The 16982-nt window shown below is 41.6% G+C and overlaps 1 protein-coding gene across 2 annotated transcripts in view; it reads right to left on the bottom strand.

The window, feature by feature from the left end:
* The window catches only part of WDR49 (WD repeat domain 49), a 339477-nt gene that overhangs the window by 173258 nt on the left and 149237 nt on the right, over nucleotides 1-16982 (bottom strand). For both annotated transcript variants that reach the window (XM_086944927.1, XM_086944926.1), the window contains 2 exons: nucleotides 5073-5188; nucleotides 3260-3390 (listed from right to left, as the gene is read on the bottom strand). In XM_086944927.1, the coding sequence (XP_086801053.1) occupies nucleotides 3260-3390; nucleotides 5073-5188 (247 nt within the window). The remainder of the gene's footprint in view (nucleotides 1-3259; nucleotides 3391-5072; nucleotides 5189-16982) is intronic.

The raw sequence follows: 16982 nt of genomic DNA, 5'->3' as shown, positions 1-16982 counted from the left end.
CTAGAGTTCACACACCTCTGAACGCGCACTCTTAAGTGCATCAGCAGTGCACTGTGAATCGGAGTGTTTCACAGGCCTGTCACAGATAAGAAATGCTATCAAAACGAAATCCTACAAAACAATATACTACTGGCTGGCAGCAATTCATACCCGGACAATGTCGGCACGGGCTGCTATCAACAATGAAATCATAAACCAAGGACTTATAGAAATTAAAGACTCACTGTAACTATTAAGCGAGAAGTCCTTACAAGATTTCAGCCTGCCGCCAGCGGTCCAAACTAACCTAACTGGATACCACAATATCGCTACCGCACACAATATTCCAGAGCTAAATAACTACCTTGCTCAACACTTGCCTAACTTAGTTCCCGATCAACAACTCGCCTACAACACCATAGTTGATAGTGTTGAAAAGAAGCAAGGCAAACTATTGTTCATAGACGGCCCGGTGGCACAGGAAAGACTTACCTAATCAACCTCATACTTGCCAAAGTTCGATCTTCTGGGAATTTGGCTCTAGCTGTTGCTTCATCTGGAATAGCTGCCACTTTGCTAACAGCTGGGAAAACAGCACATTCTACCTTTGAACTGCCTCTAACAGTTTCCCTTGAAAAGGATTCAATATGCTCTATTCGGAAAAACTGACCTTTGGGGACACTGCTTCAAAATGTGTCTCTTATCATGTGGGAAGAATGTACAATGACACACCACTCACATATTGAGGTAGTTGACAGAACTCTCAAAGACATTAGAAATTCATACAACAGAATTGGAGGTGTTACTTTTGTGTTTGCTGGTGACTTCCGACAAACTCTTCCTGTGGTGCCTACAGGAACGCGGGCTGATATACTAAAAGCATGCTTAAAAGCATCACACCTATGGAACTCTGTACAATTTATTACCTTGCGCACTAACATGAGGACACATTTAGGAGGTGGAGATACACAATTTGCAGATCTTCTAATAGAAGTGGCCAACGGAGACATACCTGACACAAATGGCTTTATCAACATACAAAACTTAGGTAAGCGTCTCTGTACCCTACATGAATTCATACAACATGTTTACCCAGACATCAAGCATCTTCTCAGCAAAGATTACACATGGATTTGCGAAAGGTCTATAGTTGCCGCCCGAAACTCTGCAGTGCATCATATTAATGAACACATACTATAACTATTCCCAGGTGAAACCACAATATATAATTCCATTGATACGGTATTAGATACACAAGACGCTGTGCATTATCCCCAAGAATTCCTCCACTCACTTAACCCTTCAGGGCTTCCCCCTCATACACTCCAAATGAAAGTAGGTGTTCCTATCATGTTATTACAAAACCTACATCCACAAAATCTCTGCAATGGGACGCACCTACAAGTTAAATCTCTTTTATCTTATGTAATAGAGACTACTATTCTCACTGGCCCTGCTGCAGCACAGTTAGCCCATATTCCCTGGACAACCATGATCCCTACTGATCTACCATTTCAATTCAAACGCTTACAATTCCCTATTAACATTGCTTTTGCATCCACCATTAACAAATCACAAGGTCAGACATACAGTGGGCCCGATTTACAGAACTAACTTAAGACAAAATACCTAAACTTACTACTTTTGGTATTCACAGAAGTTAGGATTTTGTCTTAAGTTTGTCTTAAGACAGACTTAAGACAGAATTAGGTTAGGATTTTGTCTTAAGTTTGTCTTAAGTCTGTCTTAAGTTTGTCTTAAGACAAACTTAGGACAAAATCCTAACTTCTGTGAATACCAAAAATAGTAAGTTTAGGATTTTGTTTTAAGTTAGTTCTGTGAATCGCCCCCAAAGTCATTGGGATAGACTTACGAGAGGACTGCTTCACTCATGGACAGTTATATGTCGCGCTATCGAGGTCGGGGAATTCGGACAACCAATTTATTCTACTTCCTGATTCTCATGAAACACGAAATGTGGTGTACCATGAAGCTTTGAAGTAAATGTTATTTTCAATACTAAAACCATTGCTGCCTAGCCTTTTTTTACCCGGACAACGTCGGGACGGGCCGCTAGTTAGATATATTAGTGTTAGTCACAGAACTTGGACATGCACAAGGGGTTAATTGGAACATCATATACATGTCATGGGGTCAGAGGCATGGACAAATGCCAATTAGGCATCTTGGTTATGCATGCAAAGATAAACAAAATACAGAGGGAGAATAGTACAAGTAAGAGAGCCATTGGAAACAAATATGGGTAAGATAAAGGGGAATTTGGAACCATTCAGGCGTCATTTAGCTGGGACCCCTGGCACTGTCTTTGTGACCCCTGGCATCACAGGTGGCATAAGCAATAAGAAGAACAGAAGGGTAATGGTGCCAGTATGTGCACTGTTTACTTACTGCTGCTCCATCTGTGAAGTGAGGCATTCGTTTTAAAACAAATAAGTATTCAATAATGTGATGTATACTCAGCTGAATAACATATATAGAAAAGTATGTGCTTAAATAAAAATCTTTACCCATGTGCTGTAGTGAATCACAATTCCTTGCAATTGACGCTAATCAAAATGCATTAACAAAGCTATGGAATACGTTAAGTCAATAGCATTGTTCACATTGGTCTACATAAAGAAATGCAGGTGGACAAAACAATAATGTTTTTTAAACTATTTTGGTGCTTCTTTCTGTAACTTTCCAATACATTTTAAGGTTAAGGTATTCCCCGTGTTATGTTGTGCTTTAGTGGCACTATACTTTCCTCTTCCAATAAGCATATTTTTGTGCAATAAAAAACTAGAAATGTGTAATGTTCCTATCAAGTCAATACCATATTTAATTTGCAGGTGGCATATAAAATGGAAACTTATCTATGGTATTAAACTGTGTTATTACATAATTTTGCACTTAAGAGTCTCTTAACCAGCAATATCACTTATTGTGTTGTCATCAGGATTAAGGTCAAGTGACATCACTTCCTGGGAGGATTCGGATTCAGATCATATGATATCACTTCATGTGATGTCATTGGGTTAAATTGAGGCTAAGTGATGATACTTCTGCTAACCCTGGCATTTTAGCGAATTGACGACCATGGTTGAAACATGGGAGGAAAAGGGATAAGAATAACACATGTGGAAGAGAAGAAATGGTGACATTAGACCACATCCTTTTTCCCTCCCCAAATTTGATGTGATACGTTGATCTAAAACTACTAACACTTTGAATTAGTATTGCTTTAACACAACACATTATTGAGTCATGAGGGTGTTACCTGTGACCAAAGTCTGTGGCGGCAAAAATGCTGCACACAGGATGTCCTCCTGGTGGTGCACCCCACCATTCCATTCTGAAGGCTGCACAAAGGACTGCGTTAAAGTGTTCATTCGGAAGACTGTAATTATCCTGGTTTGAGACAAAAATCAAAGAGGAAGACCGATTAGACACTAGCTTCTGAAAAGTTAATGCTCGCTAACGCTCTGTTCTTGATATGCATCGATGAGCTTCCACCATTTGTTGATGTTCTCCTTTCACCTAAAAATGAGCCCCAATTTTGAAACCTCATATGATGATGTGGTATTTAGACACAAATTGTGGATTCCTCTATGAGCAGATAGGGGCTAATAATGAACTCAGGGGTATTCTGTATCAGAGTATATTTAGAATGTCAAGGTTTGTATGAAACCTGGGATCATCTACTATTGTAACCCTTTTAGGGAGCATATTCATTTTTAGAAGGAAACAATTTTTTCTTTTGTCACTAGCCCTTTAACTGCTGTTGTATTCGCAAGGAAAATCTCGTTCTGCCTGTCTACTTTATATCAAATATTTCTTACTGAGGTTCCCCTTCATTTTGCGAGCTGCCTTCAATCACTGGTACATATGAGGACTGAATGTTCCCTGCCAATTTGTATTGGGCCACCCACTTTATTCGCAGCCCCAACACCCTGGCAAATGTTACTGTTTATTTCTAAATCAACGTTAAATTGATTATTCAGCCCAGCGCCCAGCTCCAAACCCTTTAGGGCCAGTAACCCTTCTTTCTTAGACATAGCCAAATTCTTAACAAAGCGGAGCAACTTCTCAATACTCAACATTCCACATATTATTACACTACTAGAAGAAGAGAATTCTAAAAGAAAGGAATACTATTAATTAATTAATACCAGGCAATTGCACAATACTTATGAATGAACTGGTTATTTTTATCTGTTTTTAGTGGGGTTTTTTTAACAGTTTCTCCATATTTTGCAGTACAATGGTCGTTTTCTACTCTGTATATTCCCATCCCTTTCCTGGAAGACCAGTCGATTGCACAACAATTACAAATGTACTATTCGCTTTTTATTCAGCTTTTTACGCATGTTCTTAAATTGATCTTATTAATTATTTGTATTATGATGGATATTTTATTTAGTACATTTGTACTTTTATGATCTTATCACTAAGCATCGAATAACGTAATTTTGACTGACAGAATTAATGAATCCCTTTATTATTGAAAAAAAATATAAGATACTTTATATATCACCTTTATACATTCAGAATTAAAAAGAGAAATAATTCCAACTTGTGGTTTGAAAATCATGGAAATCATGTGCAAATTCAGCTTCAATCAAATTGTCCATATCATGTTCTTGCTATAGTCTAAAATCTAAAATCATTGTTAGTACAGCTGAGATTCTTAGTTTTATTGTATTTTCAACACATTCTCTAAAGAAGAGCAGTCCTGATTTTGAGCTTAGCCTGATTTTCAACCAAGGTATCTGTGGGTATATCATAAAAAAAAGTAAAATCTCTGAGAATTCAAGTGGGCACCTTATTAAATCTGTAATCTCAATCTCGAATCACATGGAAACAGGATAGTTATACAACTGATATTCTCGGGATATCTGCCAAATAAACCATTTATTCTGGGACTGTGCCTGCTTGTAAAGCATGTGAGATGTGTCCACGAATTCTCTAATCTATATTTCACGTTTTTAAGCATGAGTTCCCACTTTTGGTGCAAACCTGAGCTAAATACAAATTGGGAATATTAGATAACGTGTTTTACCGCTCTACATTTGAACAAGAATATACTGTACCTTTCCCAACCAACTACTAGCATCGTCCTCTTTAGTACCAGAATCTGGGAAATTTCTGCCGCTTGACCTCTTGCTGCATTTAGGTTATAGTGACAGTGTCCATTAAAATCCCACATCTAAAATAAAAAATACAAAATTAATTAACTTCTTTATCACTTGCGGTCCTATAGGGAGTTTATGGACAAGGGGGAGGTTATTGAAAAGCATTTTACATAAAAAAAAGTTTAGTTTGCATATTTAACATGAATTGGGAATATAATTTTTGTCTTTTTAAAACCATAAAACATAGTTGTATAAATCTGTTAGTGCTCATGGCATATACCTTCGCACACAAGAAAAGGTAAAAAATACACAAGACAACAGGCATAAAAAACTCAGTACACACAAAAAGTCTATACAGCGGTATAGAATTTATGCAGGGCATGGTAATTTGTGAAGGGATATAGTTAACTGCAGGTGTCACTTACCGCAAAAGTATTTGTAACACCAGTTTTAAAGCAACAACTGCAAACAAAATACACCATTACATTGAGTCAACTTCTACTTACAATTATTTGTAAACAGTTATGGATTGCTGGCCAAAATCTGTCCATTTTACACAACACAAAAATCTGAGGCAAAGATTAACAAAAGTAACACGCCAAATAGTGTTTGTGTAAGACATTACCAGGCACATGCATCAACCACGGTTGCACCCGCAAAATGGGCTTCTGCGATGCATCAACATGTCAGCCTCTCGCAATTTAAGAAATCGCTAATTATTGAGATTTCTTAAATTGCAATTGCGTTTAAGGAATTGCAAATTGCGATTCCTTAAATGTAATGCATGATGGAATCGCAAATTGTGATTTTGCTACTAGGGGGCGCAAATTACCATCAAGTTGAACCTGATGATAATTTGAAAAAACTAAAGTGCATTTTTCAAAGTTGTAGGTTACACACACACACATGGTTTTGGGACATGTGTGTGCGCAACATGTGTGCACAGTAAAATTTTAGGGATGCAACAGGGTGTCCTTTTGACATCCTTGCACCCTTGAAAATTGCATGCTCAATTTGCGAGTACCTATTGGTACTCGCAAATTGCGCATGCAATCTCCCATTTATTCCTATGGGCCTGTAGGCCCGTAGAAATGAATGGGAAGGCATTCCTCAATTGCGACTCGCAATTTGCAAGTCGCAATTAAGGAATGTTTGGGAAGTGCTAATTTTATAGCAATTCCTACATGCGTAGGCTTTTGCAATTCATTAATTGCGATTCCTTAATAATCGCAATTAAGGAATTGCAAAAGCTCACATTGATGCATGTACCTGTATATTTAGGAAGGGAGATTAGTTTGAAATGTATTTGAGGTCTGCTTGATGGATTTGTTTCAATGGCAGTCTGTTTCCCGGCGATGGAACTAAGGGTCAGATATATGAAAGCTTTTTGTGTTCGCAAATGGTCCGAATCACTATTTTGGGTAGTTTGTGAATGCTAAAACCCTTTTCTTATGTATGAAAAGCATTTGGATCAGATTGTTTGCGGTCTGACTCTGAATCATTAGAGAATTGCTATATTTGCATTCCAAATATCGATTGGCGATTAGGTCTTTTTGAATACCTAATCGGTATTACTATGAATGAACAATTGGCATATGTAACTGATCGCAAAATGCAGTTTTTGTGCGTGTAATTTGCCACCAACTCAAATCAGGTGGCAATCAGGTGCAACCTATATAAACTTCCACAAAGTGCATCAGGCTGTTTCACAATGGCGGCTTTGCATGTTCTTGCAAGGAGGATGGGGATTTTGGCTGGTATGCAGGGAAGGAGTAAGAGACAGCAGTAGCGGTCGGTGTGGGAGTAGCTGCCGGGCAGTGACATGGAGAGGATCAGGGTTGGGGGCAGTAATTTATGGATTAGGGAGGATTACTGGTAAGTAAACATATAAATAAATAAAACGAATTTCGTTGCGCGCACTGCATCCCCAAATGCGATGCAGTGCACGCAACGAAATTGGTTTTATTTATTTATATGTATACTTACCTATAATCCTCCGTAATACATAGATTACTACCCCCCACCCTGCCCCTCGCCCTCCCAACGTCACCGCCTGGCAGCTACCCCCACCACCGACCGCTACTGGGAGACAGGAGAAGATTTTAGGGTTAGGGTAATTTGTAGATCTGTGGATGAATACAGACTATTTAGTCAGGTTATTTTTTTATTTAATTGCAGATTTGCATCCACTGCTACAAACACCAACTGACATCATTAATCCCATTCCACTGCAAGCTCAAGTTTTCTGTTCGGTACACCTTTTAACCTCCGGAAGTTAGCAGGGAGTAATTGTTATGACAGGGGGAGTATCAGAAAGTGATTTTTCATGTTGTAGAAGCTTTCTTCACCCTATGTTGTCCAAAATTCTTGATTTTAAATTATTTATCCTGCATTACAATACGATTTACAACATACCAAACTTAAATGTTATCGCATTGTACAATTCCCTATTGTTAATGGCTGTGTCGAGGGTACTCATATTGTAATATATCCAAACTCTAAAATTGTGTTTTTTTCACATTCTCAAAAATAGTCACTCCCTCAAGATACAGGTCAAGTGTGATGCCTCTTGTATCAGACCAGACCTTGTATCACACTTTCCAGGCAGCACACATAATTCTTATATGTTCCATCACAGTGGGTTATATGATCAGCTGTCTTGCGGTGATTTTGGCAATGGATGTTTGCTTCCTAAGCTTTTTCAATATTTCAATATTTCAAACACCCATGTTTCCAGTACAACCAATGTATGTTTGTGTTACTTTGTATTTGACATTGCTGATGCATTTTATCATAGGATATTAATGCCCAGTGGCGGCGACTCCTAAATGGTGGAGGAGCGTCCACACTTGCTGCGAGCACAGCAGGCACACACTAATAAATAACATTACATAATAAATCAATGTTATTTTGCCAGCAGCTCATGCTATGTACAGCGCAAGAGTGAGGCAGGGGGGTGGTCTGAATCCTGCTATTGCAGGATTAGTCTTGCTCCTTTTCACTGCGCATGTCAGGTTGGCCACCCACCCACGGCCAGCCCGATATGCACACTGTACATCCGGCAATCCCCGGGCTGTGAAACAGCCAGGGGAAGGCAGGGGATTGCAAGCACAGGCCCCACAGCCTCAAAGTGAGAGCTGGGTTAGCCTGCACCACCAATCCTGGAGCTTCTCTCATGCTGAGAGAAGCTCCAGGATTGGTGAGGAGCCACGTTCCACTGGGTAGGAAGGGAAGTCCATCCCTTTCCTGCTCGTGGACATCACACCACTGTCGCCAGGAGTATCATTGTAGTGAGTTGGGAGCATGGCACCCCCCCATATTTTTGTATTGCCAGCCGCCACAAGAAGTGAGTGAAGATACTAGACCAAATACTCTGTAATAAAGCGCAACTTTGGTATCCTTAAAGGACAATGCAGGTGTCTGCACAAGACTGGTGAAGCTCTACAGTACCATCCAGACACCTCTAGCAAAATCATAGCAACAAATGCAATATTATATAACATTGCTGTAAGGAGGGGTGTTCCCAATGTGGAAATCAAATTAATGGACGGAAACCCACAACCACAACTCTAACAGGTTGCATCCGATGCAGCAGTCATATCAAGCAGACTTTATGGGCCCGATTCACAAAGGTAAACTGAGACGAAAGTCTAACTTTACGGCTTTCAGTATTCACAAAGGGCATTTGCGAGTTGCAAAGTTAGACTTTTGTCTCAGTTAAACGTAAGTTTTCATCTTAAGTTTAACTGAACGCAAAACTCCTGGTCTCAGGTAAACTTAAGATCAAAACTAACTGAGACAAAAGTCTAACTTTACGACACGTAAATGCCCTTTGTGAATGCAGAAAGTCATAAAGTTAGACTTTCGTCTCAGTTTACCTTTGTGAATCGGGCTCTATATTTTTAAGGAAAGTCACAAATTAACTATGGAATTGAAAGTTAAGATAACATATTTTTTAAACAGGCTACTTAGGCTTGAAGCCTCTTCACTCTTTACCTGCTTCTAAATCAGCAGGCCCAGAAAAGCTGCTGGTTTGCATGTTCTTTAATGCTAATGTGACTTGAACCAAGTCATGTGTGACATCCCTACAATAGTGTCCCATCTCAGTTTGAACATTTACAGTTTGCCTGGATAATGTCTACGGGCCCGATTCACAGAACTAACTTAAGACAACATCCTAAACTTACTACTTTTGGTATTCACAGAAGTTAGAATTTTGTCTTAAGTTTGTCTTAAGACAAACTTAAGACAGACTTAAGTTAGGATTTTGTCTTAAGTCTGTCTTAAGTCTGTGTTAATCTGTCTTAAGTTTGTCGTAAGACAAAATCCTAACTTCTGTGAATACCAAAAGTAGTAAGTTTAGGATTTTGTCTTAAGTTAGTTCTGTGAATCGGGCCCGTAGTGGCCTGAGCCAGATGATTAATTTGTCTGCTACGAATTTCAAAACGCAACACGTTTGGTAATGTTGTGTCTTTGCGTCATATGGTCTTGTAATTTATTGACAGACTCCGTTAGGTTTTCAAAAAATATTTTAATTATTATTGATCCCTTCTAAACAGTCTTAATCAAATTTTCTTGGCCATCAAGCAATTGACACATTGTCTATTGACACTTTTCATATCCCTACTTTCCAGGCTCTGCACAGACAGTAATGAGGCCTCTAACCCATCAATCAATAGTGAGGTATCAGAACCCTCTTCACTTGCAAGAGTCCTAAATTGCAAGAAGAAGTAGCATTGCGTCGATTCTCCATAGCTCAGTGGCACATTAGTCTGGCCTTCAAATTTGTTGGGGTGGTTTTCCCGGCTTTAGTAAGTGCATCAGGAACATCTTGGGAATCAGGCAACTCTTCTTCTGTTTGGTACTTGATCAGTCTGTGTGGCTGAAATCTCTGTGGTTTACTCCATGTCTCAGGGACTTTCAGGATTGCCTCTCAGTTACTGTCATGTTCTCTCTTTGCTGAAACATCTCTGATGAATTTATATATGTATTTCACTTCATTCTTTACTATAATACCTATTTAAAAAATGTAAAATATATATTCCTGTCATTGCAGACTATTTTTTAGGATAATGTTTTATAAAGTGAAGAATTATGGAGTTTTTTTTTCCAAAATAGAATTATTTTCTATGTATGTGCAACTCCCATACTGTATTAGAAATGTAAAACAAGCATTACAATGTAGTTTTATTTTTTTTAAATAGCTTACAAAATTAAACAAAAACTTGATATTTTCTAGCAAATTATTATATAATCTTACCATGGGAGATAGTGAGTTTGATGTATCTTTGTTGTTGCTTAAACTAACAACCCTCTCTGGCTCTATCGTAGACTCTATTAGAGTTTCCACTGGAATTTGTAGTGGCTGGTGGGAGGGTCTCCCACCTGTACCAGGTGCCTCTGCCAGTCTACTTTCAGCCATTTTCTTTGTCTAGGAGCACAATTCATACACTCTTCTTTATAATTTAAGGATGGTACGCTGAGTTACTCCTATAGACTTTATTTTATGCAAGATATCAGTCCTGATTTTGTTTTCCTGGGATTCAGGAACACTGAAAGAGATATTTCTATGAAACACACACTCCTCAGTTAAAAGCTCCTGCTCCTTTTTCTATGAAAATATTATTTTCCACTTTCTAGCACCCACATCTTCATCCGTTTCTTCTCTGGTCAACATTCCTCTTTTCCAAAGGAAAAACCCTTCACAGCATCCAATTGTCCACTCCTAATGAACACCTCCTGCCTCTGTGTTACAGAACACTATGAAGAGGAAGGGTTTCAACACTACCTCAATGTAAGTTCACCAAGCTGCTCCCTAAAGCGACTTGCGCAATTTGCAATTTCCTATTACAGATTTGCAAATGTACGGTTCCCTATTAGGAAATCCCAAAATAGCAATTTGTAAAATGACTTTCATAAATTATTATTAGTGATTTCCCAATACCAATTCAGATGACGATCGTTATTTGAAAACAGCTAATCTAAACCTATGTATATCTGGCCCTAACTTGGATGTTGGCTTATTGGTTTCATGAAATTAGGTACTGAAAAAGTCAGAGGATAGGTAATTGCGATTTTCCAGTTGGAGGGTTTATTGGTAAACTTCAAGTTTCTCCAAGGAGTTTGTCCTGTAGGCTAGCTTTGCCACATCCAAAGAGAATTAAATCCACTTTTTGCATCATTCAGGGATGTAAATTCCCTTTAATATTTTGGAATCCTGTCACCAGACAAGGCCCAGGCCAACCTTTCTTCTCATCCAAACCATCACAGTTTTCACAGGCTTGCCATAGTGGATGCCATGAAACTTTAGGGAACACTGGTGATCACAAATGTCCCTTGTACCTTCAATTGTAGCCCTCTGCTTGATGTCAGCCACTGAATTCATCTCCCTTATTGACTTCCAAATGTCCCCAGTTGTTAAGCTTGTTTTGCAAAATGTAGTCTGGTGCCTTAACCCGTTCGGCGCTTATGACGGAACCGTTCCATCACGCGCCTCGGGTGAGCTGTGCTAGTGACGGAACGGTTCCTGCGCGGCGCTGATTTCGCGCCTGCGTGGAGCGTTCTATTGAGCGGGCGCGTTCGTGACGGAACCGTTCCGTCACTAGCACAGCTCACCCGAGGCGCGTGACGGAGCGGTTCCGTCACAAGCGCAGGTGAGCCGTGCGGCCCCCCCCCACTCCCTAGCACTGCGGCGGAATTGCCGCCGCAGTGAAGGGGTTAACATTCAATCACTTCTGTTTTGAGGGATCTGCGTTGGAATCTACAACAGAGAGTAGATGGCCTTCAATTACATCCATCTCTTTAAAGATGTTCAGGCATCTTGCTGCTAAGCAGCTAAAGTTAATCTGTTTGGGTGTTAGTGTCGATTCTAGGTGCATAAGTGTGGGTTTCTATGGAGATGGGCTATGTGGATTTGTCAGCACCATTTCTTTTCATTGCAGGTATGACTGCATCAGCACTGTCTATGTTGAGCAGCTGACTCTTCTCATCAGTATTCCAGTCCCTACAATACAATTGATCACAAATGTTTTAGACTCACTCTCAAATTGCAGTTCCTCCTGGAGCTTACCTATTTTATCTTATTGGGAAGTTATTAGCATTAGTGTTTCACCATATGAGTGGCTCCCACCCCTTTAAGAGGAGATCTGTGAATGGCCACTGGGTTGGTCACAAGGTTAGCTCTTCAATAAATCAATCAAGTGCATTTGTTAAGCGATCGGCTGCTTCAGAAGAAGCGTCCCGGCACTCAAAGCAGTGTCTGAGAACAGACCAGACTATCATGACAAATTTTGGTCAAAGCCACATTTTTAGTTCTTTTTTGAAGCAGTGCTCAGACTCAGCCGTGCAAAGTTTGATTGGTAAAGTATTCCAAAGCTTTGCCGTTAGTACCATGAAAGACCTGCTTCCATGCTGGACTTGAGCAAATCTGGGAACATGCATAAGCCGAAGATTGTTAGATCTCAAGGATCTCTCTTGTTGGTATAGGTTAGTCTGTTTCTAGAATATAGAAGGCATTTGCCCCCAAGGGCTCTGAAAGGCAGAGTGAGGACCTTGAATTTAATCATTTTGACCACCGGTAGCCAATGTAGCTGCTTTAAGTGGGGCAAAATGTTTTACCTAAAGTAACCCACATCAGGTGAGAGAAAGGAATTAAGAATACTGAATACTTCCCTGGAAGGGTTACCAGTGGTCTCAATATGCATAGAGAAGGGCTCTCTCATGGTCTTCTGAGTAAATTTACTTTGCCTCGGGGTCATAGGACATCCTCCATCTGCCCTCTCGCTTTTTGCAAAACTTTTCTCTGCTTCTAGGGTGGAGGAAACCCAGGGCACAGAAGGCTTTTGATCTTTTGGCTGTATGAGTTTTCAGGGGTACAAGAAGGTCCAAGACCTTAGGGATCCATTGGTCAAACAGGATTGCATCACAGTCAGGGTTGCCTGAAACTGAGGGAAAGGAAGTTTGAAGAGAGTGCACAAGAGGCTCCTCCGTGACATTCTGCCATCTCCTCTTCACTTTGGGGGTAGTCCTTGTCTCCAATAGGTTTTCAGGTCAGTAAAAAAAGAAAATGGGACAAGAACATGATCAGTCCAAACCAAGCGTACAGGAGTGCTGCCACAGAAACAGGAGATGTTTGAAAAAATTAAGTCCAGCTTGTGGCCTGCTTTTAGAGTGGAAGCAGTGACATGTTGTGTCAAGTTGAGACCTGCCAAGGTCTGGATCATCTGGGAGGCGTGAGTGTAGTCAGGAACATCCGCACTGGTGTCAAAATCTCCCAGACCAGTAAAATTGGCCCATTATAGTGACAGTTGAGCTATAGTGTCACACAAGAGTGGGAGGCAGCTATTGAGGCAGTCCAGGGGCTTGCAGATTAACAAGCCCGAAAAGGTGAATGTGGGGGTTATTTTAATGCTCAAGATAAGGCCCTCAAGATTCCCATTTTGGCCCAGCACAGAAAAGGAGGCCTCAAAATGATCCCTAAGGATGACGGCGACCCCAACTCTCATCTTATTGCCACCCCAATTAGTACGCAGGATCTGGTAACCTGAAAGAATGGCCATTCCAAGGTCGGGGTTGGGGCCTTCCTTTAGCCAGGTTTCAGTGAGAAATATGAAAGCTCAGGTGTTATCTGATTGCGTAAGCAATATGTCAGGAGAGTGGAGAGGGACCTGCAATAATGAGGCAGGCCTTCTAGCCGGCCAAACTATATGACACCTCAGGGAGAGGAGATGCACAATCCTTGGGCATCGCTTGAGTCAATCCAGCATTCCATGTTGAATTTAGAGAGAATCCACAAGACCTCCAGGCAAAATCTAAGAAACTCCCAGCGCAGGGATCAAATGGCTTAGCTGACTTACCACTGGCCACAGTTAAAAGATATAAGTACTTGCCTTGAGAGACGAGCAGCATTGCTGTCGCTAGATGCGATCCGGGCACAGACAGGCTTGCCCTTGCCATGCCGCTGCGCGCGTCTGCAGCACGGGTCTCCTTTAATAGCTGATTGGGAGCTGGTCAACGAACACTAGACTGCTCACCAATCAAAATGGCATCCTGAAATGGCTCCAGGAGTCAGAGTAAAAATGGATGAATTCCCTTGAATAAAGTGCAATATGCCCAGTGAAATATCCCTAATGAGGCCTCAGTTCACACAATTAGCAGCAGTTCCCCTAACAATTCCCCCAACATTCTAACCACACACTTGATATGAGTTTACAACAATTTTTAACTAAAAGATCAAGACTTTTCAAAATCAGCAAGGCTTATTTAAAATACAAGAATTAAAATGTAACCAATTGTTGTCGGAGCCCACTCAGAGATTTTCCTCCTTTGCTGTGCCACCCACTCTCAAGGGCACTTTTTTACACCAGACATCACAAGGGCTTTGTGTATTTCCATCCTAGGCAGAGGCATATGGGGAGCAGGGAGGGTGGCATCTGTAATATTTGCCTACCTTTTCGGTGCCCTACACTTTAATTTTAAGTTGTTTTGTAGGGACTTATTCTCTAAACGTGTTTTCATCGAACATCCAACTTTATAGTTGCAAACTGTAAAGAAAATGAAGAGCTTAAAAAACTCAAAAAACTGTTTGCCTTAAAGGCTACCATGAGAAAACAAAAGATATGACAAAAAAGCTGTTTTCTTTCAAACCAGAATGCTTAATTCCCTAAATAAACCAAATTAGCTTCTAAAATCATTGATCAACAACTTGAACTCACTCTCCAAATTGCACGTAATTCGAAGCATTTACAACTACGAAGAATTACAAGACCTAGTGACACCATTGATCACCAACAGTTTCTGAAGATCCTCCATGCCTCCATGGAAAACCCCTCAATTGGTTCATCTCATTGCTGAAGTACTTAATGAAGGAAGCAGCTCTCAAAATACGCCAGTCGGCTGAAGGCACCGTTATCTACTTACAAATTAGCTTTTCACAGGAGAGCCATATCATGAAAATCTTCTTAGAAAAATTGCAAGACCGGATGGCTCCTAAAGTACTCTGGGGCATATTACCAAGCAATAGCGATAATTATCGCTATTGCTTGGTTAGAGACAAAAATTTACCGCTGAGCTGCGGCGATTTTTATTGCAGATAAACCTTGGTATTACCAAGGTTTATCGCAAATGCGATAAAAATCGGCCGCAATGCATGAATATCGCTGAACAGTCAGCGATATTCATGCATTACCGAGCTAATGCTCTTAGCCATGTTATCCACCTCCCATTGGATAACATGGCTAAGAACTGCACAGGGCAAGGGTTAGCTTTTGGAGATATTCACGCTTAGCGCGAATATCTCCAAAAGTTGGTAATAGGAGATAGCGATGTTAGCGACTGTTTCCAGTCGCTAACATTTTGGCCACCCCACTTTATATGTCATTAGTGATAAATATCACTGACATGCAAAGTGGGGCCCAAGATGGTCGCTATCTCCTACTAGCTGTCGCTAACTGGTGTTAGTGACAGCTAGGTAATAGGGAGATAATTTTATCTCTGCTTTCTTGGCTTTTAAAGCCAAAAAAGCAGAGATAAACCCCCTTGATAATGTGCCCCTCTGACTCCAGCCACAGAAAATCAATTTCATTCTCCTACAGAAACTGACTCAATTCCACAAAAATCACTAAAATAACTAGAATCGAAGGTTTCAACTAACCCTGGGCGAAGAACTACGCTCCGTTCGCGGAGTTTGCGGAGTTTCGGCAACTCCGCGCTCCGCGGAGAACGCGAAGTTGTCGAATACTCCGCAAACTGCTGCGTAGCGTAGTTCTCGCGCGCTCAATAGCATTTTCGCGTGCGCGAGGATGCTTGTCGGTAAGATCGAGTTGCCGAACACGCAGAAACTGCAATCTGGCACAGAATAACTCACGAACACGTTAGTAGTGACCGGAAATAAGGGGACGCGAGCGGGCGGGACAAACCTCATGGGTAACTTCGCGCGCTACACATTCCGAGCATGCAGGCAATCAATCAATCAATCAATCAGGATATTTGTATAGCGCGCTACTCACCCAGAGGGTCTCAAGGCACTTGGGGGAGGGGGGTCCGCTACTGCTCGAACAGCCATGTCTTGAGTTGCTTCCTGAAGCAGAGGTGGTCTTGGGTCAGGCGGAGGTGGATGGGGAGGGAGTTCCAAGTCTTGGCTGCCAGCTAGGAGAAGGATCTTCCTCCCATGGTGGATCTTCGGATGCGTGGCACGGCGGCGAGGGCGTGGCTGGTCGATCGTAGCTGGCGGGTGGGAGTGTAGAAGGTCAGGCGGTTGTTGAGGTACCTGGGGCCCAGGTCGTGGAGGGCCTTGTGTGCGTGGGTGAGGAGTTGGAACGTGATTCTCTTGATGACGGGGAGCCAGTGAAGGTCTCTCAGGTGTCCGGAGATGTGGCTGTGTCGGGGGATGTCCAAGATGAGTCGTGCAGAGGCGTTCTGGATGTGTTAGAGTCTTTTCTGGAGTTTGGCTGTGGTTCCGGTATAGAGGGTGTTTCCGTAGTCCAGTCGGCTGGTGACGAGTGCCTGTGTGACCGTCTTCCTGGTTTCGGCGGCGAGCCATAGGAAGATCTTTCGGAGCATGCGTAGGATGTTGAAGCATGATGATGAGACGGCGTTGACTTGTCTGGTCATCGAGAGGGAGGAGTCCAGGATGAAGCCCAGGTTGCGTGCGTGGTTCGTTGGTTTGGGTGCGCTGCCCAGGGCAGGGGGTCACCAGGAGTCGTCCCAGGCGGAGGGTGATGATCCAAGGATGAGGACTTCCGTCTAGTCTGAGTTCAGTTTCAGGCGGCTGTTCCTCATCCACTCGACTACGTCTTTCATCCCTTCGTGTAGGTTGGTTCTGGCTGTTCCTGGGTCGTTGGTGAGGGAGAGGATCAGCTGGGTGTCGTC

This window comes from Lissotriton vulgaris, chromosome 11, assembly GCF_964263255.1.
Source record: "Lissotriton vulgaris chromosome 11, aLisVul1.2, whole genome shotgun sequence".
NCBI classification, from domain to species: Eukaryota; Metazoa; Chordata; class Amphibia; order Caudata; family Salamandridae; genus Lissotriton; species Lissotriton vulgaris.
The sequence above is the reverse complement of the archived record's forward strand: the minus strand, read 5'-3'. Positions and strand labels throughout refer to the sequence as shown.